This window comes from Sylvia atricapilla, chromosome 27 (assembly GCF_009819655.1).
Source record: "Sylvia atricapilla isolate bSylAtr1 chromosome 27, bSylAtr1.pri, whole genome shotgun sequence".
NCBI classification, from domain to species: Eukaryota; Metazoa; Chordata; class Aves; order Passeriformes; family Sylviidae; genus Sylvia; species Sylvia atricapilla.
In genome coordinates, this window is record NC_089166.1 from 3436275 (window position 1) to 3461250 (window position 24976).

Here is a 24976-nt window from a genome sequence, read left to right on the forward strand (position 1 = left end):
TCCCTGGACCACACAGCCAGTCCCAGCCCACCGGGCCATCCCTGCCCACATCCACTTGCTACACACGTCCCGGGTCACTCACACTTCCTTAGAGACCACCCTGGCACTACTCCACCTGCTCCCCGGAGCAGCCAGGGGTCAGTGCCAAAGGCCAGGGGGCAATTCCCTTCCCAGAGTCCCCACAGCTCCACAGGGGCTCACACGGGGGCTGTGCTGGCTCTGGACACAGCAGGGGCTCTCCAGGTTGCTCAGGGATAGTCTGGACCCGTGCCTGGCCTGCCTGGTGTCCCAGAGGGAAAAAACAGACCAAAACAACTCAGCGCAACACCCATTAACAGGAAGTGCTCAGGCAGAGGGGAACAGCTAGGACATGCTCATGTCCCCTTGGAGCAAACTTAATGTGGAGACTGCACCTGGATGTTCTGAGGGACAGGAATAGGGCAGGGATTTTTATCTGTGTCCTCCATGGAGCCTCACTCCCTATCCCTCACTCCTCCCAGGATGCCCAGAGCAGCTGGGGCTGCCCCTGGATGTGTCCAAGGCCAGGCTGGACAGGGCTTGGAGCATCCTGGGGTAGTGGAAGGGGTCCTTGCCCATGGCAGGGCATAGAATGAGAGGCTCTTTAAGGTCCCTTCCCATCCAAATCATTCTGGGATTTGATGATGCCATGAATCCTGCTCCTGATCCAGCTCTGACAAGGGATTGAGGTAGCCTTGAAAAAGAACAGTCCTGCTTGAAACAGGCCCCCAAAAGATATTAAAATGCATGGAAACCTGAAAAAAGAAAGGGAGCAGAGCAAGGTCCCGAATCCCTTATAAATAGCAGCAGAAAGCAGAGACATTTATTAGCGTCTCTCCAAGCTGAGCCGGCTCCTTGCCAGAAAGACAGAGCCAAAGGCATCAGTCCCTCACTCCCCTTCTGCTAATTGTAAATTCAAGTTTAATGCCAAACCCACAGAATGCCAGATCAGACTGGTCTCTCAAGCAGAAAGCTAAATTATACATATTGCTCTGTCTGAACTGAATCCCTCGGACAGAACGGAAGGAAGAGGGGTCTGGAATAAGGCAGAACCATTGATATTCGGGGAGGGCTCTGAGACTCCCTCAGACAGCTCGTGTGTGCTGGCTGCAGGAGAGGGAGGGGATTCCACAGCCAGACAGAGTTACCATGACTCCATCTGACCTGATTCCTTTGGAAAGCACAGGAATCCTCCCCAAAAAGTACCACTGCTTGCCCTTGGGCGCAGGGTGTTACACAACAGGAGGCCTCACAAACTCTTCCCATCGCTCACACAGAAACGTGCTGAGTTACTGAATCCAGTCATTTCTATTTAGCTTTTTCTGGATGTTTTGCAGGAGTTGGAAGAGTCTCCTCCCTCCTGTTGCACAAGGTGTGCAGGGAGCCCTGAGCCCTCTCTGCCCCACAGCTGGCACTCCTGCTCCCGACACACACACACACAAACACACACCCACACACATTTTTCCTGTATGCCATTTTCCATAGAGGAAAGAGCCTGTAGGACACAGGAGCTTATGGGATGACGCTTCCAGGTTGCAAGCAGCACATAAATTTAGTAAAAGACAGAGTCAGGAGCACCATTGACAGAGGTTTCCCAAATCTTTCCCTGCTCATGATTTGCACCCATGAGCTGCCCGGAGACTCCACTTTTGCATGTTCAAGGCACTTTGGAAACGCAGCATAGAAAAGTTTTACTTGGAAAACAAGGAAGAACAATGACATAACTGCAGACAACAATAATAAAATTAACAAAATGCTAATGGCTACCCATTGCTTTGTCCTTGTTGATATAAAAAGTGTAACATCAGATCCAGTGTACAAATACAAAAAAAATTGTGCATAATAAATGTACTATAATACTGTACATACAGCATAAATCGTTCAATGAGAATGAATTAAATATACTTATTTGTCTCCTGACTTGGAAGACAAAAGAATAAAGTTCAAAAGTCCTAGAGTCAGTGTATAAACCCTTTCCAGGGGCTGAATCACGAGCCAACGGTATCCCTGAACATCAGCAGAGTCAAATATTCACTTAATGAGAGCCTTTATTAACGGGGTTGCTGGTTACGATCAACTAGAAGAAAAAACCGCAACATATCAACTGAGCCAACGTTAAATCCAGACCGAGTTCTTCCCATCTCCTGACTTGCTACTGGCACTACTTTTGTTTGAGCCCGCTTTGGATTTCTTCCCTCTGGAACTGCTGGGGTTGTTTTGGTTGTTGTAAGCCTGGATGGCAAGGTCCAGGCGGTCCTGAGCCACTTTGATTTCCCTCTGCAAGATCTCCAGGTCGGTGGGAATGTTCCCTTCGTTGCTGCCATACTGCTGTTCCTGAGCTATGTTGGCTTTGTTCTGCTTGTAGGCCATCTTGGCGTTGGACAGCTCCGTGCACTGCATCTGCTCCGGCTTCAGCGCGATGTTGTAGCCCGGCGGAGCCGACGGCGTGTTCCAGGTGAAGGGGTAGTTAAAGGACCCAGAGTCAACCAGCTCCTTCTTCTTGGCATTCAACGTGTCCCGGATGGTGCCAAACCCCAAGTGCAGCATCTCCCAGACATTCAGGAGCAGACACATGCAGCTCACCCCGTACATTATCAGCAGGAAAATGGTCTTTTCGGTCGGCCTGGAAATGAAACAGTCGACGTTGTGCGGGCACGGCTTCCTGCTGCACACAAACACGGGGCTCACCTGGAAACCGTACAGGAAATACTGCCCCACCAGGAAGCCAACCTCAAACAGGGCCCTGGCCAGGAGCTGCAGGACGTAAATCCTCATGAGCCCGTCCTCCCGGATCTGCCGCCGGCTGTCGTGCTTGACTTTGGCAGGGCTCTGCTTCTCCTTACCCTCCCGGACGCTCTCCACCTCGATCTCCGGGTACATCATCGGGTCTTCCTCGTGGTCACCCTCAGCTTCCTCCAAGCCCCGGTGCTGTTTCCAGCGGATGGGCAAGCTTCTCCTCCTGGCTCTCCTGCTGGCTTCGCTGTGCTCCACCATCCGGGCGATTTTATGGATGGCGTAGCCTAAGTACAGCACAGAGGGAGTGGCCACGAGAATGATCTGGAACACCCAGAACCTGACGTGTGAGAGAGGGGCGAAGGCGTCGTAGCAGACATTCTCGCAGCCAGGCTGCTCCGTGTTGCACACAAACTTGCTTTGTTCATCGTAATAAATGGATTCTCCTCCCACAGCAATTAGGACAATCCGAAACACAATCAACAATGTCAGCCAGATTTTGCCAACAAAGGTTGAGTGGTTCTGGATCTCGTCTAACAGGCGGGTCAGAAAACTCCAACTCATGGTGGTCAAATGAGTTTATCTAAAAAACAAACAGAACCCCCAAATATTCATGAGTTTATCTGCTTGAGCCTAAAAGGTTCAAACTCAACCAAGGGAGCCTGAAAACTCCAGACTTTTACACCCAACACCCATCCATGTTTCTGACCATCACCTGCTATCGGGATCCAGCAGCCAGAATTTGCATGAAGATCCTACGTCTCCTCCGCAGGCTTTTGAGGAATCTGCTGTAAGAAAAAGTAGCAGTTCAGTATCATTTCATAAAAAAATGTGCTCCCAAAGCTACTCCCCAGCCCAAGACAGAGATATAGCCGCTCTGTATGCCACAGATTGCTAAAAACATCTAGAGTGGAAGCTGAAGACTCCAAAACACAGTGGATGGGAAGACAAGTCCCCATGAGATTTTTGGGTACTGTTGGCCACATTCCACCACTGACAAGGGGGTTGATTTTAATTTGCTAAAGCTTGGTGATCATTATCTCAGCCACAACCCACAGGAGACACTGATGGGCAATACCAGATGTCCTAATTCAGGAAGAGATGGCCCAGCCTACCTGTGATGCAAAGGCAGGACAACCTGGTGGCCTGAGCAGTGTCACCCTGCAGGGCCAGCCTATGGACAGGGATGGGCCAAGGAACTTCTAACTATGCTGGAACCATCCTGTGGATGGATTTGGGTCCGACACCTCTGGGAGGCTCAAAATCAAAATAAATACCTCAGTGTGGATTTTGTAGTGAAAATCTGTTTAAAAAGAGTCACCTGTCAAAACTTTCAAAAGAGCTACCCCACACAAGTGAGTGGTGTGTGTGTGAGGGGACAAGGGACAGCGCTGGCAGGAGCCGAGCGAGTGCCGGAACTGCCGGGTCTGGCCGCGCTCCCGGGCCTGGCACAGCGGGGCACAGGCAGCTCTGCCAAATTCCAGTGGCTCTAGATCTCAGGTTGCCCAGAGAAGCAGTGGCTACCCCTGGACCCCTGGAAGTGTCCAAGTGTTCAACGTTGGATGAGGCTTGGAGCAACCTGGGACAGTGGAGGGTGTCCCTGTCCATGGCAGGGGGTGGCACTGGATGGGCTGCAAGGTCCCTTCCAACCCAAACCATTCCATGACTCCAGGATAAATTTGCAATCCTAACAGAAAAAAATCCTATCCTTGGAAACTCCCATCTGGCAACACTTTGAACAAACCCCAGCAACACTGTAGGACCTCCTGGAGCTCCAAAGAGTTAAAGTGGTAAAGCACAGGAAGAACTGTTGGACACTGTTAGAGCAAAAGAGGATGAGGCATCTTGCAGACCTTCAATGATGTCAAATATCAGTTTGTTAAGATTATTAAAAGAAATTATAACATCAGAACAACATTTGGTGACAGATCCTGAACCCAGAACTGGACAAATCTCCAGCACTCCGATCTTAAAAGGGATTTATTCTTAAACTGAAGAAATTCCAGGAGACTGGAAGAAAAGTAGTACTTGGAACTATTCAACTTCTTCCACGTAATTGCAGAGTTGTTATAGGCAAAATATGAAATGTGAGGAGATGAAAGTAATGCAGAATTACAAGATATAAATGTGATCTCCCTCTGGTGGAATTCAGTGTTTCACTGAAAAGCCAAGAGCAGGGATATGGTGTGGATGGGCTGTGCAGGACATTTGATTTATCACTTCATGACAGTGGGAGAAAAAAATAGCACAGGAGAGTATTAAAAAAGGCCATATTAAGTGATCAGAAGTAACAAAAGTCTTGACAAATGATTCCCACATTAGGTCAAAGACCAGTTCCATAATTATAGCAGTTCTGAAAATCTCTGGCAGCCAGGCTGGATCTTCCCAAACTCAACTGAGGAGTGGCTGCTGACAAAATGGGCCCATGGGATATGAGTTCACAGGCTGAGAACTGGAGATGAGAGTTACCAGTGGTACAGGAAAACAGAGATTGCTGGGGAGGCTGAGGCCCCTGGAACAGCCCCACTGCCTGAACCACACTCAACTGCAGCTCAGGACCAGCAGAGCAGGGTTTTGTAACAGAGGGAGAGGCTGCAGTGGATGTCAGTTAACAGGGGAGAGAACGAGGCCCCTGAAGGATCAGGGTCTCAAGGAGAGCTGCTGATACGGTGCAGGTGATGGATGTGACCCCTGGCTGTGTCACTGCAATCAGGAGCCAGGGGCTGATCTTACCTCCTTGTTAGCGAGACTGCCCCGGGCGCCTGTGGCCGCATCCTTCAGCAGTTGCTCCAACATCAGAGAGTGGATACAGGAGGCTCAAAACCAGCTGAGGGACAGGGACGATGCCTAAAAGGGAGTGATTTAGAGAGATAAATTTGTTTAATTGGGAAACATAGGAGACAAGGTAAAGTGAATCCCAATAGCAACGACTCAGGATCATGATGTGTCATCAAAATTACCAATTAGGACAAAAATCCACATCCCTCACTCAGGTGCACAGGCCTGCACTCATCCCTGAAGAAGAACATGTTTAAATCAGATGTGTTCCATAGATAACAGCTATTAGAGGTGCATGCAATCCTCCCAAGGCTTCCATCCAAGCTCCTCTTCAACACAACCCTGCTGCCACCATTCCATAGAGCACTGGCTAAATAACACGTTTTTAACAGGCAGAGACCAGGTGCCAGTCCCAGAGCAGCCCTTTCCTGCAGCAGGGTCTCAGCACCCCCATTTCAGAAAAGCACCCAAGTCCAGCTCTGCCACCTGAGTTCTGTGTTAGGAGGATGAGACAGAGCTTCAGACACCCCACACTCAGCATTTCCCACTTGGATTCTGAGTCCAAATGAGGGGCACAGGGAGTCTAGGGATCCTGCACGTGAAGTCCCCAATGGGCAGCAAAGGCAAGGGAACCCCACATCTGAAACAGGATGTTAACAGAGGTGAGGAGCCCCAATACCCCACCACACTGCTCTGCCCATCTCATCATCCTGGGCACCAACAGAACAGGCGTGTCCCCACTGACACCTCATGATTCATCGACTGAAAAAGAGACAAAACTCAAAGGAGTTTAAGAGGTTAATTCTTACTCCCTGAAAATGTCAGGGCCACACATTTCACTGAAAGTAAACTACTAAGTAAATTTGAAATTAATTAAACACTGTTGCCAATGTAAATTTGGAGTAACAGCAGGAACCAGCCTTTAAATTTTCATATACTGTCACATTTCTCAGCACTTAAGGACAGGGAAGTTTGAAATGAGTGCAGATTTCAGTAAGAGAATCTTTACTTTTGGACAAGCTGCTACCTCCCATCTAAGAAATTTCTTCAAGGTATATGCCAGCTTTTCCCAGTGCATTTTCTACCTGCAGACAGGTAGCAACAACACCACAGTAAGCATTCCTGTGATTCCCAACCTGAATTCCAGCAGTTGTATCAATGTACAGAGTGCCAAACCTATGTACAGATGTGCTGGGGTTCCCACAGCCCTGGGCTGCAGGAGGATTTACCCAACTCATGGTTAACAACCAGGACCTGCCAATTAGTGGGTCCTGGCAGTGGAGCTCTGAAGCTGCCCAAGAGCTGATTCTCTTTGCCAAGAAAGTGTCACTTTCTCCATTTAGTCCTAGTCCTGAGCAGAGCTGCTGGGACAAACACAGGAGGATCCACAAGCAGGCAAAGAACTTCCTGGTCTTTAAGGAAATGTTTTGGTTCAAGCAAAATGACCAGTCATTAAATCTTGGAAAGGTTCATCCAAATTAAGTGCAGTACAAACCCAAGAACTTCCAAGAGGAATTCCGGTGTTGTCCCTCTGTTCTGTGGGATCAGCCAAGGTTAGAGGGGCACGTTCTGCCTCTCCACCACGTGCTGCAGCACCCAGACACATCATAGTAACCTTCACCCAACATACACCCGCGCTCCTGCATCTGTTTTTCCTGGCAACATTTAACTCAATAATTTTCCAATGTTTGAAAGAAAAGTCTATGGACACTGACACGCATCTGAGAAAGGCAGAATGTCAGCAATTTCAGCTAATTTAAGTCATGCCAGAAACTGCATTTGAGAGAGACTTTCATCCCTTGTATTTGTCATAAGTTCATTTCAGCACTTCCAGCGGAGGAGGCTCCTTGGAGCGGGCAGGATCCATGATGAAATATCAGGAGGCTTATGTCTGACAGTGGGCTGGCTCCTGAATTAAAGCTTTGCAGGCGCTGAATCCAGAGAGAATGAAGAAAAATTTGGAGCAGGTACATGGGAAAAAAGGAATCAGCTTTAGGTGAAGAATTTCTGGAGTTAACAAGGCTATGGTTCACACAGAGCCAGGGAATGGCCCCTCAGGTGTGCCTCTTCCTCTACCCAGCCCATGGCGGGTTTGCTATGAATTTAAACATTTTAACCTTTAAAATTTCACCTCCTTTCAGCTTTCTCCTCAAACAGGATGGGAAGAACTGCCCCATGGAGCAGTTAAATGCTCAAAATCCTGCCCTTGGATGAGACAGCTGAGGTGTCGCAGGGACAGCAGCAGGGCAGGAGGAAGCTGCAAGGCTCCAGCAGTGTCACCATTCCCCCGAGATGGAGGGCACCTGGAGGGCAGGACAGCCAGCACCAGGGGGGTGTCAAGGCACCGGTGGGTGTCATTTCAGGCTTTGAATCCCAAACACCTTCAGAACCATCTCCTGCCCAGTACAGACTGGGCCCAGCCCAGTACAAACTGGAGCCCCTTGGCTCCAGCCCAGTACAAATTGGCAGCTACAGCCCAAAGCACCTGGGCATGAGGGGGCAGGGAGCACTGGTTTGGTTTGGCAGCAGGCAGCCTGAGGATCACGGAGCTGGACTGGATGACCCACATGATCCAATCCAAGCTCTTCTGTGATGTTTCTTTGGTACTCATTTCATGTCATTCCAGCATGATAGAAGTGGGGCTGGGCACAGCCTCAGTATGTCCAAGGATGGCACCAAGCTGAGGGGCACAGCTGATACCCTGCAGGGAAGGGATGCCATTCCCAGGGATCCTGACAGCCTGGAGGAGTTGACCCATGGGAACCTCGTGAAGGTTGGTGAAGGTCCAGAACCCTCCAGCTGACCTTCAACGAGGCCAACTGGGCTGGGCAATCCCCAAAAGCAGCACAGACTAGGGATGGGTGGGTGGATGGAGAGTAGCCTTGCAGGGAAGGACTTGGGGATACTGGAGGATGAAGAACAGGATATGAACCAGCAACAGTCCAAAAATCCCCTGGGCTGCATCCAAAGCAGTGTGGGTAGCAGGCAAGGGGAAAATTCTCTGGAGCTCCCAGCATGGGACAGACATGGATCTGTTGGAGGGAGTCCACAGAGATGCTCCAAGGGCTGGAGCACCTCTGCTATGGAGACAGGCTGGGACAATAGGGGTTGTCCAGCACGGAGAAGGAAAGGCCCTGGGGAGACCAGTTTGGGACCTTTCAGTATTAATGGAGCTTGTAAGAAAAATGGGGACATTTTATCAAGGCCTGTAGTGACAGGACAAGGGACAATGTTTTTAAACTATGAGCAGGCAGGGTCAGAAGGGACATTAGAGAGATTTTACCATGAGGGTAGGGAGGCCCGGGCACAGGATGTCCGGAGCAGCTGTGGCTGCCCCTGGATCCCTGGAAGTGCCCAAGGTCAGGCTGGATGGAGCTTGGTCTAGTGGAAGGTGCCCCTGCCCTTTGATGGCAGGGAGTGGTGGAGGGTCCCTAAATTTCCATATTTCACCAGCACCTCCTCAGACAAGGCTTCTCTGCAGGCTTCGTAGCCTCGAGGAAGTTGTTAAGGAGAATGAATATATCTACAGAACACTTTTTTCCTCACTAAATGATGCCTTCCCAGGTCATGATAATGAAATTTGATTAATTTATTAATGATTTATTTGTTTTGTTTGGTTCTGTTTTTAAGCAGTTTAAAAAGACATGCTGAGCAGGAAAAAAAGAAGAAATGCATGGCAATTCTGTTGTTAATCAAAAGAGGTTTCATGCTGCATGAAAGTGAAATTGGGTCTACAAGCTAATTAAAATAGTATTTGAATTAGGATGAATGAATAATTACCATTATTCATTCAGATCTCATTTACATTGAAAAGTAAGAAATTACATGATTTACAAGTACTTTTGAGGAAGCAGAGGGGTTCCTTTTTTTTTTTTTTAACCTGGTAAATGAGTAAGACTATACTGCTCAAGAAAGCAGAGAGCTGTGGCCAGACCCAGCACTGGAATGGTGCAAACACATCCTGAATCCTGGTGACCTTTGTGCTGATGCCACCCGCATTCCCTGAGCAGAATTCCAGTGTCCATTCTCCTGAGTGACACAAGGGAAGGATGTGAGGATATCCCTGGGACAAGGCAACTCACAGCTATCATCCTCCTATCCTTTGTAAAGGCTCAATCACCACCAATTTTACTCCTATTTTCCGCAATAAAGATGAAAAGGAATAAGAGAAGTGCACTGAATTTTATTTTTAATCTTACAGAATACTTGGGAAGGAAAAGGCTGGGATGTTTTGGAGAGCACACAGTGCTCTTTCAAATAAATCCTCTGTCATCTGGCAGGGCTCACGTGGCAACAGCAGAGAATGGTTTGGAAAAAGCCACAATGTCAATGTCAATTTGGAAACCATTTCTGAATGGTGCCTTCCAATTCCAGGCATGCTAACAAGGCTCTGCTGATTCCCAGACCAATCCCCCAAGTCTAAAATCCCCACGCTGAATTATGAGACCACAGATCCTATGTGGGATATAAATAGAACAGGAAAATATGGGTAAGAGGTAGGGATATAATAAGATTCTTGCGCTGTCAAAAAAATCAAGATGTCAAGTACGTATCTTTTTGAAAATCAACATATACCCACCCGAGCATTCAGTTTACAGATAAACTGGAATTTGCAGCTAAGACATGAACCTCCGGTCGCCTTGGCGTGCCCTCTAGGTACTGCTAACATGGGAAGCCAAGTGACAATTTTAGCAACACTCCCCCGCAGTGACAAAATTCAAATGAAATCACGACGTGTTTTGTGCTGGCCCAAACCAGCTTTTACTGCACCTACAGCAAGCGTGCTGCTGCAGGAAGCAGCGTGTCCAGGGCAGGAACGCGCAGATCCCGGCGTGCAAGACTGGGGTCTGCCCCAGCAGCACGAGGACAGGACGAGCTGAGCCTGACTCGAGTTCATCTGAGAGCAGGAGCCTGCAGTGACAACAGGCTCCACGGAAAATGGAGGCTGGGCTCTACACTCTCTGTCACCTCATGAGATTTTCAGAGGCCCGTTGTGGGGTCTGTGTCAGCCTGAATCCCTTCACGCACGCTCAGCAATCAGCATCCCTTCTCAAGGACATGAATGAGGTGTTTCAGCTCAGAGACTGGGAGCAGAGCTCCCAGTCTGGCACTTCCTGTAGCCTAACACCAGCCTGAGGCTGCTCCTCACACCCATCCTGCAGATGCCAGGTATCAGGAGGCAGAAGGAGCCCAAGGTGATGCCAGCACTGTGGTGATGTGAAATGTGATCAAGGAGGAAACAAAGTGGTCAGAGACTTATGTGCTGCTTCAGCCTGCACTGAAATCTCAGCTTCCTGGGCAGCTTCGGCCTCACCAACACCAAAGCCTGGGGAACCAGCACAGTGCTGGGACTGGAGCCTGCAGCAGGAACAAATAAATCCCTTCCTTCACTATCTGCTGGCAGATGAGGAATAATCCAGCAAGGAAGAGCTACTGGAGCTCAGAACCAACCCACTGTTTACTCCACCAGCGCTCCCCCTCTCCCCTCTCCTCCAGCCTCACACATCTCACAGCTCTTCTTCACCACAGTTTGACCCCACTGAGCCCGGAGGGTTGGAGCAACTCCCATAGGAACTGGGCTCCTGCAGCACTGGCAGGTCCAGCAAGACCCACCAGGCCCTGCCTGCTCTTGGGCAAGGTGCTGCTGAGCTGGTTCCTCCACGGAGAGAATCCAGTAAGGCACAGGAAAGCTTTTCCTGTGTAATTCAGTTGGATGTTGACAACAAGGAATTACAGGGTAGGTAAAAGACAATTTTATTATTTTTTAAAGAATTTGAATCTGAAGTTCAAGCCATACTAGAGAAAACACCCAACACTGCTGTTCTGAGATCAAGACCAAGTGTTTAACCAAATCCTGAGCTCTTGCATTGCCAGCCCAGGCTGTCTGCAGACAACAGGACTGGGGACTGATACTCCTAAAATCCAAAGATCCAGAGGGCATCCTCAAGAAAGACTGTTCCTACCAGCTGCAGTGGCCATCAGACTGGGTGAGGGTGGCCTCAGCAGACTCAGGTGCACAGAACACTCCTGAGTGTGAGCTGCCAATTCCCATTCTCCCACACCACAGGGATCCTGCAGGCTTTGCCGTGAGGTGATCACACACAGTCAGCACTCACCTTCCAAACACCAGAGTTCTCCTTCCTAGGAGCAGCTCCTGGACCAGGCTTCCATCTGATGAGGCACCACGTGCTCCTCAGCTCAGGGCTGCTAAACCCTGGCTCAGACATACAATGTGCTACCCCTTGACAAAACATGAGACCAAACACCCCAACACTGACTGAGGCTGTGACAGCCCCTTTGTAAATGACAGAGCTTTACTTCAGTCACTTCTGAAGGTGCTTAACCCCTTGTACCAAATGTATCACTTTCAGAAATGTGCAATGTTCTCATAACTGGTAGTTTAACCCACCATATTTTACATCCCAAAGCAGGGTAACCAGAGTAGTTTGGAAGGCTCATGTCCAGCCAGGTTTTAAATACCTCCAAGGCTGGAGACACCACAAGCTCTTTCGGCAGCCTGATCCTATTAGACACCTCCAGAGACAGAGACCCCACAAGCATTGAAAAGTCACATTGGGCAGTCTGATCCTACATCTGATCACACTCACAGTAAAAAAAAAAAAAAAAACAAAAAAAAAAAAACAACTTTTCTTATATTTAAGTGGAATTTTCTGTGTATCAATTTTACATCACCATTCCCTGGGTACCATGGAGAACAGTCTGGACAACAGCAACATGAGCAAAGCAATTTAGCAATTTTCCCTGTAAGAATGTAAATAACAGAGAGGGACAAGTTGCAGGGGCTTGAGCCACACAAGCAAGTGAAACTGTGACCTGAGATCCTTCCCCCTGCCAGTGTGGGACAACTTCCACACAGTGCTACTCATACTGGCACAATGTAACACAATACATTATTAAAATACTAAAAATATTGTACTGCTGCCTACTGGGAACTGTGTTCTCACCAGTTATTTTAATGAATAGGGCAAATGGAAGAGTAAAGATGGAAAAACTGCAGTGGAGAGAATGACAAAAGGCAGACCCTGAGTGGCCAACAGCAACTCAAGTAAGAGTGTAATGGATTGGGGCTGGGGTTCCAACGGGTATTGGAACTGGGTGCCAACGAATCCCAGGGATTCAATCCCTTTCAGGACACACTCACCAGTCTGGGAACAGCAGAGGGAAAGAAAGGGCAGGAGAGTGTCCTGCTGCAAAGTGCCTGTGCAGGCAGGTCCAGGACCAGCGCTGCCCCTCAGGGCTGCACCTGGGGACACACAGGGGTGAGCAGAGCCCAGACAATGCAAACCCACCTGTGACACCCAGGGAATGGCAGCACCTGGGCCCACCCGAGACCTCAGACCACGACCCCGAGCCCTGCAGCGAGGCAAGAAGGAACAATCCTGTTTCCCCGGACAGACCCACAAGGGTGCAAAGGGAAGAACAAACAAAACACACAGAACCTCTGGGTGCTACATCCCCAGGAAGCATTGAGGGGCAGGCGCTGCTGGGAGCAGGAGCCTTTGGACAGGCTGCAGCACCCATGCACTTACCTGGATCCCTCCAGCTCTCTGGCAGTGAGGTCTGGGGAAAGCCATCCTCCCTCCCATACCGTTCCAGTCAGGCATCAGGGAGGTTTCCCTGCGTTGATGTGATTAGCGATCCAAATTACCACAACACCCCTTTAACTACACCCGATTCCACTGCAGCCAACAGCTCCACAGCGTTTCCCCACCGGGCTCCTCCTCTGCGCTCAGAGGGATGAGTGTCAAAAGAAAATGACACACTGGAGGCAGCTGACCCAAATATCATCTCACGGCCATTTCGGGAAAGGAGAGAGAAGCCAAAAGAGAGCAATTCTGTCGGCTCCTGTACATCAAAATCAAAGGCTCTCACTTGGCTGAGCGGGAGGCAATCGGATGGGGATGAACACCTAATGCTCCTACCACCATCTTATGACAGTCAAGAGAAACTACGACAGTGTTTGCTTCATAGATAAGCCTCAGAAACTACCATGAACAGCTTGTAAATGAAACAGATACCACGCGCCCCGACGCAGTCTGCCACAACATCCCCAGCCACCCATCCTGCAACATGGCAGCTGCTTCTCTGTGACCCACATTCAAAAAAAAGAGTTCTATTCCCCAGCTCTGTCTGGTCTAGCGGGAGTCACCGCCTCAACCTACAACTCCACCGAATCCACATCACGTTTTCTACAACAGCAGCTCTGCAGAGAGGGAAGGATGTTCAGAGGCAGAAGAGGACACTGCAAACCAAAGCCTCACCACTGCAAACCCTCCCTGCTGTGCTGGTGCTATCAGGCCACCCAGCACCTGGAACAGCTCTGCTAAACTGGATTGTTCCCGTGCTGGGACACAGGAGCAGAGAGCCTTGCAGTGACTTCACCCAGCTCTGCACCTCCCCAGGATGAGGGCACCAAGCTGAGCAGGACAGTGGCCAGCTGTGCCACATGGCACAACAACCCATGACATTGATGTTGGGATGGACAGCCAAGGACAGCCCCTTGGCAGAGAGCAGGTCTACAAGAAGCTCTACTGCTGCTTCAACTTCTCCCAAGTGCTACTAAACCACGGAAACAGCTGAAGAGTTTGTTTCAATAAAGTTGATTTTACACACAGTTTATTCTGAGACAAGGAGCAGAGTAAGGCAGCAGATTGCCATACTGGCATTAAAATGTTACTCCAGCTTGAGTTCAACAGGAGTCTTAACAGCTTTATTTTGCCAAAGATAAAATTTAGAATATAAATATGCACATAGATTCACTAAGTGACTTATTTGTTGAAAAAAAATTCCTGTAATGAAGTAAGAAACATAAAGCTGTCCTTTTCTGAAGGACTTGAATACTTTGAGACCCCCTTGGGAAGAGACCTGAAGCACTGATGAACTCTCTCTGCTCCATCACTCCAGCTGGGAAACACACACCAACTTCTCAGGGGGCTTTTCCCCCTGAGAACAACTGGAAATAACTCTTAATTTATGAAAAGAGGCCAGAAGCCCTTTTCCCAATGACAGGCATGCTGCACCAAGCACACAGTGGCAGACGGGTCAGTTTTTCCACTTGACTGCTTTCCCTGGCCAAGGACTTTATTTGACTTATTATCGACACAGATTGAGACAATTAGGAGCAAATTGAAGGCAGATCAGCCTCCGCAGTGCTTAAATCAGGCATGAGACTTGACAGGGGAGCACCAAGGGATGGTGTGTACTGTGTTGTGGGGCTGCTGGAGGTAGGAAAAACCCACTGAGACACTGCAGCCACAGCGACAGTCAGGGTGACAGTGCCAAGCTTGCCACAGCTTATTTCCAACCTTTCAAGATTTTCAGGAGGCTGGTGACATCTTGTTAGTCACTGAGTGAACTTCATGTTTGTTCTGGGATGTTCTCTTCAACTCCAACCAGGAGCCAGCAGATCACCTCGATTTGGCATGACGGGAATGCCCAAGGGCTGGGCCACTTCCTAACACAGAGCCCAGCAGGTTTGCTTGCAAAAACATTCTTAATACAAAGGGTAATTGAGCATCTGCTGTGTCACAGCTCGTTCATTCTCATCAAGGGGAATTAGCTGCAGATAAGATCACTCCTGATAAGGAACCACTGGCTGTTTGGTAGATTGTCTCATTAAGACAATCACTCTGCCAAACACAGTCACAGACTGGTTTGGGTTGGAAGGGCCTTTAAAGCCCATCTTGTTCCTCCCCATGCCATGGGCAGGGACGCCTTCCACTATCTCAGGCTTCTCCAAGCCCCATCCAACCTGGCCTTGGACACTTCCACGGATCCAGTGCCAGGGCCTTACCACTCTTGTGGAAAAATATTTCATTTTAATGTCCCACCTTTCCCTGTCATCTCTCAGTTTAAGTGTTGTCCCTTGTCCTGTCACTACAAGCCCTGGCAAAAAGTCCCCATTTTTCTTCTAGGCCCCTTTATAAGGTGAAAAGCCACAGTAAGGTCTCCTCAGACCCTTCTCCAGCTGAACACTCCCAGCTCTCCCAGCCCATCTCCAGAGCAGAGCTGTTCCAGCTCTCATTCCCACTTCGGATTCCCACCTGCATCTGGATAGTCTCCCTGCAGAAAGCCACCATCACGAACAGGCTCAGCTTTACTGTCACTGAAAGAGATGACAAATCCATCCAGGGAAAATGACGTGACTCCTTTACACACAACTCACAGCACCAGGAACAGCTCCAGGCTCCTCGCCAGCCCTTTCCCCTGGGACTCACTGGGAAACTGGTTCCCACTGCAGAGACTGGAGGGAAGGTTACAGAGCAAAGAGCCAAACTGAGGAGCCACAGAGGGAGGGCTGGATGGATTCACCAAGGGGTTAACGGAGCGTGGAGATGGACCCTGGCCTGGGTACAGCCATTCCTAAAGTTGTCTTGGGACAGAGAAGCAACAGCCATGTCAACTCTGCAAGGCAGGGGTTGTGAAGAAAATCCTGGCAAAGTGCAGTTCTCCAAACCCAGCACTCACACAGGATTAATGACACAGAGCAGAATTAGTGGGCATTGATTATCTGCATAAATACAATAAACCGGGGGGAAAGTCAGCATGGCTTCTAGAAAGGCACTTCCAGGCCCACAGAGGGCTTCAGATCTTCTGGGTTTTAACCTCTGCAAGTCTGTCTCATCTCAGGCTTCCTGTACAGACCCCAAAAGGCCACTGGAAAAGGGACTGTTCCTGTATGGAGAGACAACTGGCTGGGAGACAAGGGAGTAGTTATAAACAGTCATTTCCTGCTGTTTATAGGGAGGGGAGTCAGAGCAGGGGTCACAGGGAGAGGCTGAGACCTGTGCCAGACTAGGACACTATCTGGATGTGACCCAGGATCCTGATGGAAATATTCAAGGGGAGGGGGATAAGCAACCACGAAGAGCAGCACAGAGACCATATGAGTCTATGCAACCTGGAAATAAAATGGCAGATGGAATTCCACATGGATAAAGTGATGCATACATTGAATACAAAAAATAAATCTCAATTTCACCTAAAAATAGATATGCCCTGAGATGGCCTCAGCAAGCAGGAGGTCTTGGGGCTGTCAGGCTGCTCTATGAATGCTCTGGCACTGCTCAGCACAGCCCCAAAACAGCATTTCACCAGTGTCAGAGGACAAGCACACCCAGCACACGCTGCTGTGCCATCATGTGCCTGTGGCACACACCCATGGCACATGGCTCTGGTCACTCTGCCATGGCCCCCTGAGTGCCCATGGCTCACCCATGGCACATGGCTCTGGTCACTCTGGCCAGCTCCTATCACGGGAACAGAGGAGAACAGAAGGAGCTTGGAGAAGAGATATGGAGTGTCTGGTGGGGGAACACAGGAAAAAAAAGCAAGAAGGCTGAGGGGGGAAACAGGCTGTGACACCTGCAGTAGCCTGGAGAAGGAAAACCCCTCAAAAACTGAAAGCCAGAGCTGTGCCTCGGGCAAGGGTGAGTCTGTAGGCACAAAGCAGCTGCATTTTGACAAGAGTCCAGAGCTTCTCCCATGCTCTGCTGCAGCCCCCACATGGGACAGGTCAGAAACAGGACTCTGGAGTGGGACAGATTCTATCTGATCCATGTGGCTGTTCCAAAGGAGCCAGGAGCAAGGGGCTCCAAGGTGTTGGGGAAAAAGCCGCTCCATGAACCAGCCGAAAGACAGGCACCAGCAGACACCAAAGGGAACAAAACTGGCACATGGGGCTGTTAATCACTGCTCAGTTCCAGCCCCCTGCAGTCTGTATGTGCCAGACAATCCCGGGCAATCAGAACACCTGAAGGGCAGCGATGATTTATTTCCGTCCACGGCTCTCCAGCACAACCCTCCAGGGGATGGGATTCCGCAGACACCCGGATCGATACAGTTTGGTCACAGATTGCAAAGAGAGCAAGAGCAGGCAAGGAATACAAACCAAGCTGGGGACAGCACTGAGGAGGAGGCTCCAAGTCAGCTCCAGAAGGAGCAAAGACTGCACGCTAACCAAGGAATAAAGATAATTTCCATATGGCTCTGTGGAAGATCGCCGTGTGCTTCCTCCCAAACACTTCCATTTTATTTTGCTTTATAATATCTCAGGAATCACAGTTTCCACCATGAAAATTCCTCTCCTTTCAAAATAGCTTAACTCCATATCTGAGCACCAGCTGAGTAACTCCTGTGAATGAATCTGCTGCAAGTAAAATTCAGTCATTTCTCAACTACCGCAATGTTTACCATCAGAATCAGAAGATTTTCAGATTTTTAGGAGGACATGCTGCATGCAGGGCAGCACACCTGCAAGACACATTAGGAACCTTAACTATTTTAATTTTATGCCATTAAAAAAAATGTACCGACACCAAGTCCAGCCCCATGTGCACAACCCACCCCCTTGCTTGCCTACAGACACATCTCTAACCTCAGGACTGTGCAGCGTTGGGTGTCATCTTTGTCCCTGAATCCACAGCAGAGCCAGGCTTCCAGGAGTTAACAAGGAGTCAAAACTCCCCCTCAAGGGAACATGGGCACACACAAGACATACAATTACCCTTCCAGGCTCTTGACTATTTTAAGCATGAGAGAGATACAGAACTTCACAGGCAGTGGCTTGTTCCCAGTCTGGCAGGGCTGCACCACTCACGGCGGGATGTCACCGCGGGCAGGAGTTCCATCCCCTGCTGCCACCAGCATCATCCCTCATCCTGCAGGAGCTGCATTCCCGAGGCACTCCACAGCTAGACCCATGTTTAGACCCAGAAGTCATTTTTCTACATTCCTCCATCAGAAAAGCAAAGTGGACAGCAGCATCCCCAAGACGTGGCACTTCTCGGGAAGACTCTGGGGATGTTCAGAGGAGAGGAATGCTGTGCACAGCTACCTACAAGGCAAACACTGCACCCCAGGACAGCAGATTAAGGGCTGAGCGGGACACAGAGCGGGGACTCAGCGGAAAAGAATCAAGTGCAGTTGTCAGCCTCCTCCAGCGCCACCGACTGCGACATCCGACATTCGGACTGGAAAGGACGCGAGGCACAATCTGCTGGTCATCCATATGGATGCTCCCTCCCTCCTTCAGTCCTCCTCAGTATCTCAATCGAGGTCAGGCACGCACACTCAGACTCGTTTTCTGACAAATTTGTAACTAAAAAGCTGGAACTAATAACTGTAAGAGCCCAAAGCTGGTTTCATGGACTTGTTTAGGCAAAAAAGCTGGCTGACTCCATCGATTTCCATCTAGGCAAGGTAACAGGGAGAAACCCTTCACTCCCGTGTAAAAATGTAAATCCCAGCTCAGTGAGTCATTGAAGCACATGCCTAATGCAAAGCCTGAAACAAATCCTGCTAATAATCCAGGCTGCTCGCTTATTTCCAGCTAGGCATGGCTTAAGTACCTGGATGATCTGGAAATACCCCCGAGCCCCCGGAAAAGAGCCTAAACCAGGCTGGTCTGGGAATTAATCACAGTGGTATGAGCAGAACTGCTAATATGAACCGGGGAAGGATTGTGTGTGTGTGTGTGTGCTGAAGCATCTGTTCAAGTTTAGGCATATAAAACATTTTTCAGCCCAATGACTCCAGAGGGAAATGCCTCATACATCAGCTCATCTGACTCAATTTTTCCATCACATTTCCTTTAATACAGTTTTGTCCATAAATACACTATTTGTTTTTTCCAAATATAGATTTTTATTTATAGCCAGAAAACCTTGTAACTTGTGTTACTGCTTAAAGCCCTGGGTTCTGCTTTGAAATGGAATCACATTCTTCCTTGAAACAGAACTGCTGAGGAATTACTGGCCGCAAGTGAGGTACGAAACCAAGTTCTCTATGCTTGCAGAAGGAAAAGGGATATTTTTTCCCCCCAATATTTGCCATTCTCAGTATTTCCTTCACCAGGAATCACCAGTAAGATCCCAACTGCCAAGCCACACATCGCATATGTCAATTATCCCATACCACATCCAGGATCTCTCACTTTAAATCTTCATTTTAACACCAAAACAAAGTCAACCAGATCTTCCAGACAGTCCTGAATTTGGGGAGACTATGCATCACTACTCGAGCAGCAATAACAATTCATATTTATAGTATGAGGAGGTCAGAAAAGGACATGTTAACACTGCCCTTTCCCCTTCAAGGAGCATTTTGGAGATAAATTCCTTTTTCTAGTTTTTAATGGAAAGCAACGAGCCTCCTGAAAGCAGGACCGAGAATGGGCAGTGAATGGGAAATTTGGTGATTTTGACATTTTAAAAACACGGGTTTTTTCAAGAGCGGAATTTACCTATTGAGCAATTCTGAACACAGCAAGTGAAATGTGATTTAATACAATTTGACCATTCTTAACCATAACTCGAGACAATAAAAAGCACAGCCTGTTATTCCATGGCACAAGCCCGGGACAGTGGAATTACACTCCTGCTGCTTGCGGGAAGTGCCGAGACCAGCTGGAAACACTGATAAATGCCAGGGGCTTCTGCAATAAAACCTCCACTGCCTTCCAAAGCAGGGCACACAGAGGTGGCCGTGCAGCCACCCGTGAGGGGCTGGCAGCAGGGTCCAGGGATCATCTGTAACTCAGGGAGTCTCCCTACCTGCTAGGCAGGAATGTGCTTCCCGGCACAGGTCAGCACGGACAAAGCAGAGCCACCATAAAAATCAGGGAATAGTAATGGAACTTTTTTAACGGCAATAACTTGCTTCCTATTAAGCAGATTAAAAATACATAAATCTGGAGCACAAGTCAACTCTGTGGAGTGGCAGCACAGAACACAAAGGCTGGAAGCAGGGTGGGAGCCAAGAATCACCTTCCCCCTAATGAGGCAGCAGTGCCCATCCCCCGGGACCGACAACAAAAGGCTCCATTATCCACGAGGGTTTCACTCCATGTGTTTAATGATTGCTACCCTTGTCCGAGTTCCTGCTGGGGTCCAGGGAATCCTGTCCGAGCAGGAAGGGTGAGGCACAAAAGAGGTACCTTGTACAAAGCAACGCTCCTTGTGATTTCCACATTTTAAAAAATGCAGAAAATCTGAAGTGGTGTAAGGAAAGAGCCACAAGATCAGTCCCCTCTCCCCAGCTCCATGCTGGTGGTGAGGCTGCAGCCTGGTTTCTGAGAATCAAGGAATATCCTGAGCTGGAAAAGACCCACAAGGATCATCCAAGCCCATCTCCTGATCCCCTCACGTCTTTCCTCAGCCAGTGGCCGCTCGCAGGTGCCAATGGCCACAGATCACCCAAATTGACCCCAGCGAGCAGGGTCTGCCTGGCCTCACACACTCTGAGGTGCTCCAGCAGCTCTCCATGGAAAGCTCCAAATTCCAAAAGGACTGCTTGTTCTCCAGCATCACAGCTGGGTCAGGACCAAGGTGTCAGCGGCACCACCAAGCCCTTGTGGCTCCGGATTCCCCGGCTCCAGCTCCCCAGAGAGACACCAAGGCACTGGATTTTCAGTGACCCAGCCCGTAACACACCCAAGGAAGGCACATTCTGGATTATCCAACTCCTAACTGGGTGTTCCCAGGCTGCTCTGTTGGTCCTAAGTGGCTGGATCACACCTAAGTACAACCTCAAGCACTGGATCTCATCCTTTCCTTGGCAAAACGGGTGGATGAGGAAAGTCTGGGGATTTTTTTGACTCACAGAAGTTGCTGGCAGTCAGCAAATTACTAAATCAACAAATTTAGGTGTTAAAATTCAGCGCAAACTCTCCATCAGTGATTAGATTTCACAGCTTATAAGAAATTTGTTCTTGTAAACTCTAGAACTATCCAAACTCAGAACAGATAAAGTTTATCTTTTTTTTTAAGATAAAGCAATATAATTTTCACATCAATTACCTTTAGAACCAGAGAATTCTTTAGAAATTAAAGCTCTCCAGGGTGTACCAGAATCTTTGCTAAATTCTTAAAATTGATCTCAATTTGCCCAGCATCTGGGGCTTAACTTTCCCCCCACCATAGGCTGAGAGCCCTGGAATTCCTCATCTCCTGCACATTCCCAACTCTCTTGGGGCTCCTGTCTGCCTTGTTCAAAGCAAGTGCTGTGCTCTCAGCCCTTGACCCAAATTTGCCAGTTATTTACTGGTATTTGCATCACTTGCACGTTATCTGTGATGAGTTGGGTGTTTGCTTTGAAGTGAAGGGCAGAAACAGTCCTTAACAAAAGGCAAAGGATGAAACATATCTAGAAAAGAGGTATTTCGTGACAATTCCTTGTCTAGAAACCTGCATTCTGATCTGTGAGTTGCTTTAAAAAACCCAAAAGTTGTAATATTGTTGTGTAAATTAAGAAAACACTTAGATTTGTAAATGGCAATGTTTTTATTAGCAATAACTCAACAGTCCTCTCCATCAATGGTAGGACAAACTTACAAACTCTAGTCTAAAAGCACTAAAGGCAGTCAAACCCTTTGACTAATGGAACCGCCAATGATAATGGTAACAACAGGTAATGGAACAGCCTATCAATAAAATGTTTCTAAAAACTTTTCATCGCTCAAACTGATCTAAACCTTGCTAAACCCACTTCAAAGGGACAAGAGGTGCTGGGTGACAAACCCAAGGAGCAGCTGGTCATATTTCCAACACAGTTCAAAAACCAGAGACACTCTTGTAAAGCAAGTTTCATGCGATGTGACACCTCCCAAGGGACGTGTCACCGTGCTCCTGCTTTGCCCCATGCGCTGGCATTTCAATTTGGAAATGTCAGACAGGTTCCTGATTCTGGAGAAACACCCTGCAAAGGGCTCTCCTCAGCGAAGGAGCCAGAGAAAGGCTCAGAGGGCAGACCCCACGCCCAGCCCAGCCCCTCAGCTCTTACCTGGCCGCCTCCGTGCCCGCAGACATGGTCAGAGCCCCGGCCGGCGCCGGCTGCCACGGGGACAGCCCGCCACTGCAACTGCTGCGCCTCGGTGCCACTGAGGACCAGCCCCTCGCTGGAGCTCTCGGCGCATTCGCCACACACCAAATGTGTGACGGCTCAGCCCACCCCCACTGAGCCCCGCCGAGGCACCAGTGACCACACAGCTCCATCCCCGCCGCTCCCCAGAGCTGCAGAAGCACCGGAGTTAATGCACTGCTGGAAATCCAGGACTTTCCCTAGGAGTCAAACGGCACAGTAAGGCTCAAATTCCCTTTTGAAACTCCTTACCTATCCAACTTCCGAGCTGACCTGGTCCCTCAGGAAAGCACCAGCACAACTTTGGAACAGACTTGGAAAGTACCAAAAATACAGAGAAGGAGACCTTGCACTTTCCTAAACACGAGCCTTGACAAAAAACAACTTTCTCCCTTAAATGACCTGAAGAATGGAAGGTTTGGTAACTGCACTGACAGCTGGTTCACTGAACATCCCCAGGACACAGATTTCTAACAGGAAGGGACAGTTTGGGGTTTTTCTTAACCAATTATCCTTGACTTAGAGCAGGCAGGAGACATGGAAATAATAACAACAATCAACGGTCTGTCAGATAGAAGGGTTTTGTTCTCCCTCTCATTTACAAATACCAACTAAACACCCAATGAAAAAACAGAACCCAGTGGTACCAACTGTTGCTCCAGAATCCATATGGTACATCCATGCCCTAATTAATCCCTATTAACTTCCTCCTATTTGTAATTAATTTGACGGTGGAACAAAATCAGCACTTCAATGGGAAGCAAGGTCACACTGACCAGAAAGTGTCAGGACTAATTCCTACCAACAGAAATGAGAATTGGCTTTAAAAGGCCAGTAAAAATAGCTGCATAAATGTCATTCTTGTGAAATTTTATGACGCTGGGTGGAAGTTAGGCCCAACGGAGGCCAAAACTCTCATCTGATACAAGAGCAGGATTCTTCTCATGCTCTGCATTTGGGTCAAGCACAGAGGATCACGGAATGTCCTCAGTGAGATGGGACACACAAGGTCATGAATCTCAACTGACGGCCCTACAACAGGACACCCTCAACAATCACACCATGTGCCCAAGAGCTTTGTTCAAACCCTCCTGGAGCTGGAGAAGTATTTCCCCGAGCAATGCCAAACCGCAGGGCAGCGGCCCGTCAGCTCCGGGCAGGGCTCCGGCTGCCAGCAGCGTTTTGAAGGTTTATCCTGGCAAGGAATTCTGTGCTGGAGCTGCAGCAGCCGACACCAGGGATCCGTGAGCCCCGTCCTGGCCGGAGCCGGGCGGGGGCCGGGGCTGGCACCGGCGGGGGCGGTGGGCACGGGGTCCGGCTGCGCTGGCTCCGTTCCGCGCTCGGCAGCGCGGGCAGCGCTCCGCTCACCGCCGAGGGGCCCGACACGTGCAGCCGCGGGCCGGCAGCCGGCGCTCCGCCCGGGGAAGCCCTTCAGGCACCGCTTCCCTCGGGATGAGCACCCCGGAGCGGCCCGTCCCGGAGCGCGGGGGACAGCGGGGAAGGGGGAGGACGTGGAGACCCGGGGGCCGAAACCGGCCCCAAGCGGCGGCAGCGGCGGCAGAGCGCGCCCAGCTCATCCCGCCGCCTCCGGCTGCCCCCGGAGCGCGGGGCTCGGTCCCCCCGGGCTCCCGCCGCCCTCAGCCCGCCGCGGCTCCGCGCCCTCGGGGCCCGCGGCTGCGCTCGGGCTCCCGCCTCCCGCTGCCCCCCGGAACGGCCGCTCGGTCCCCTCAGCCTCCCGCCGCGCCCCGTGGCTCCGGCCCCTCGGCGGGGGCCGCTCGGTGCTCTCAGGGCCCCGCCCGGCCCGGCCCGGCCCCGCCGCGCCCTCAGCCCCCACTCACCGGCTCCGGCCCGTGGCGGCGCCGGGGCCCCTCGGCCGCCGAGCCCGGGCGGGGGGCGCGAGGCGCATGCGCGGAGCCCCTCAGCGCGCGCGGGCCGGGGCGGGCGGGGGCCGGGCGGCGGGAGCGTCCGGAGCGGGACGGGGATAGGGACACGGGGGACAGCGGGGGACAGCGGGGGACAGGGACAACGACACGGGACGGGGATAGGGACACGGGGGACAGCGGGGGACAGGGACAACGACACGGGACGGGGATAGGGACACGGGGGACAGCGGGGGACAGGGACAGCGACACGGGACGGGGATAGGGACACGGGGGACAGCGGGGGACAGGGACAGCGACACGGGACGGGGATAGGGACACGGGGGACAGCGGAGGACAGGGACAACGACACGGGACGGGGATAGGGACACGGGGGACAGCAGGGGATAGGGACAACGACACGGGACGGGGACACGGGACACGGGGGACAGCGGGAGACAGGGACAACGACACGGGACACGGGGGACAGCGGGGGACAGGGACAACGACACGGGACGGGGATAGGGACACGGAGGACAGCAGGGGATAGGGACAACGACACGGGACCGGGGTCAGGCTGGGGATACAACAGGGAACAGGGACAACGACATGGACCGGGGTCAGGCTGGGGACACAGCAGGGGATAGGGACAACGACACGGGGACCGGGGTCAGGGTGGGGAGCATAGGGACAAGGACATGGAGCGGCGT

The 24976-nt window shown here is 50.4% G+C and overlaps 1 protein-coding gene across 3 annotated transcripts; it reads right to left on the bottom strand.

Annotated features, from left to right (window-relative positions):
- Window positions 1-1544: 1544 nt before the first annotated feature.
- GJC1 (gap junction protein gamma 1) lies at window positions 1545-24284 on the bottom strand. Of its 3 annotated transcripts, none has more exons than XM_066336523.1 (4): window positions 24246-24284; window positions 5485-5598; window positions 3467-3536; window positions 1545-3334 (listed from the first exon to the last, which is right to left on the bottom strand). In XM_066336523.1, exon 4 carries the CDS (start codon window positions 3313-3315, stop codon window positions 2134-2136), a length of 1182 nt encoding a protein of 393 aa, XP_066192620.1. In that variant the 5' UTR covers window positions 3316-3334; window positions 3467-3536; window positions 5485-5598; window positions 24246-24284; the 3' UTR covers window positions 1545-2133. The 3 variants fall into 3 exon arrangements, with proteins under 3 accessions (XP_066192620.1, XP_066192618.1, XP_066192619.1); XM_066336521.1 differs by having other exon boundaries at window positions 3467-3539; XM_066336522.1 differs by lacking the exon at window positions 24246-24284 and adding an exon at window positions 22330-22389 and having other exon boundaries at window positions 3467-3539.
- Between the last annotated feature and the right edge of the window lie 692 nt (window positions 24285-24976).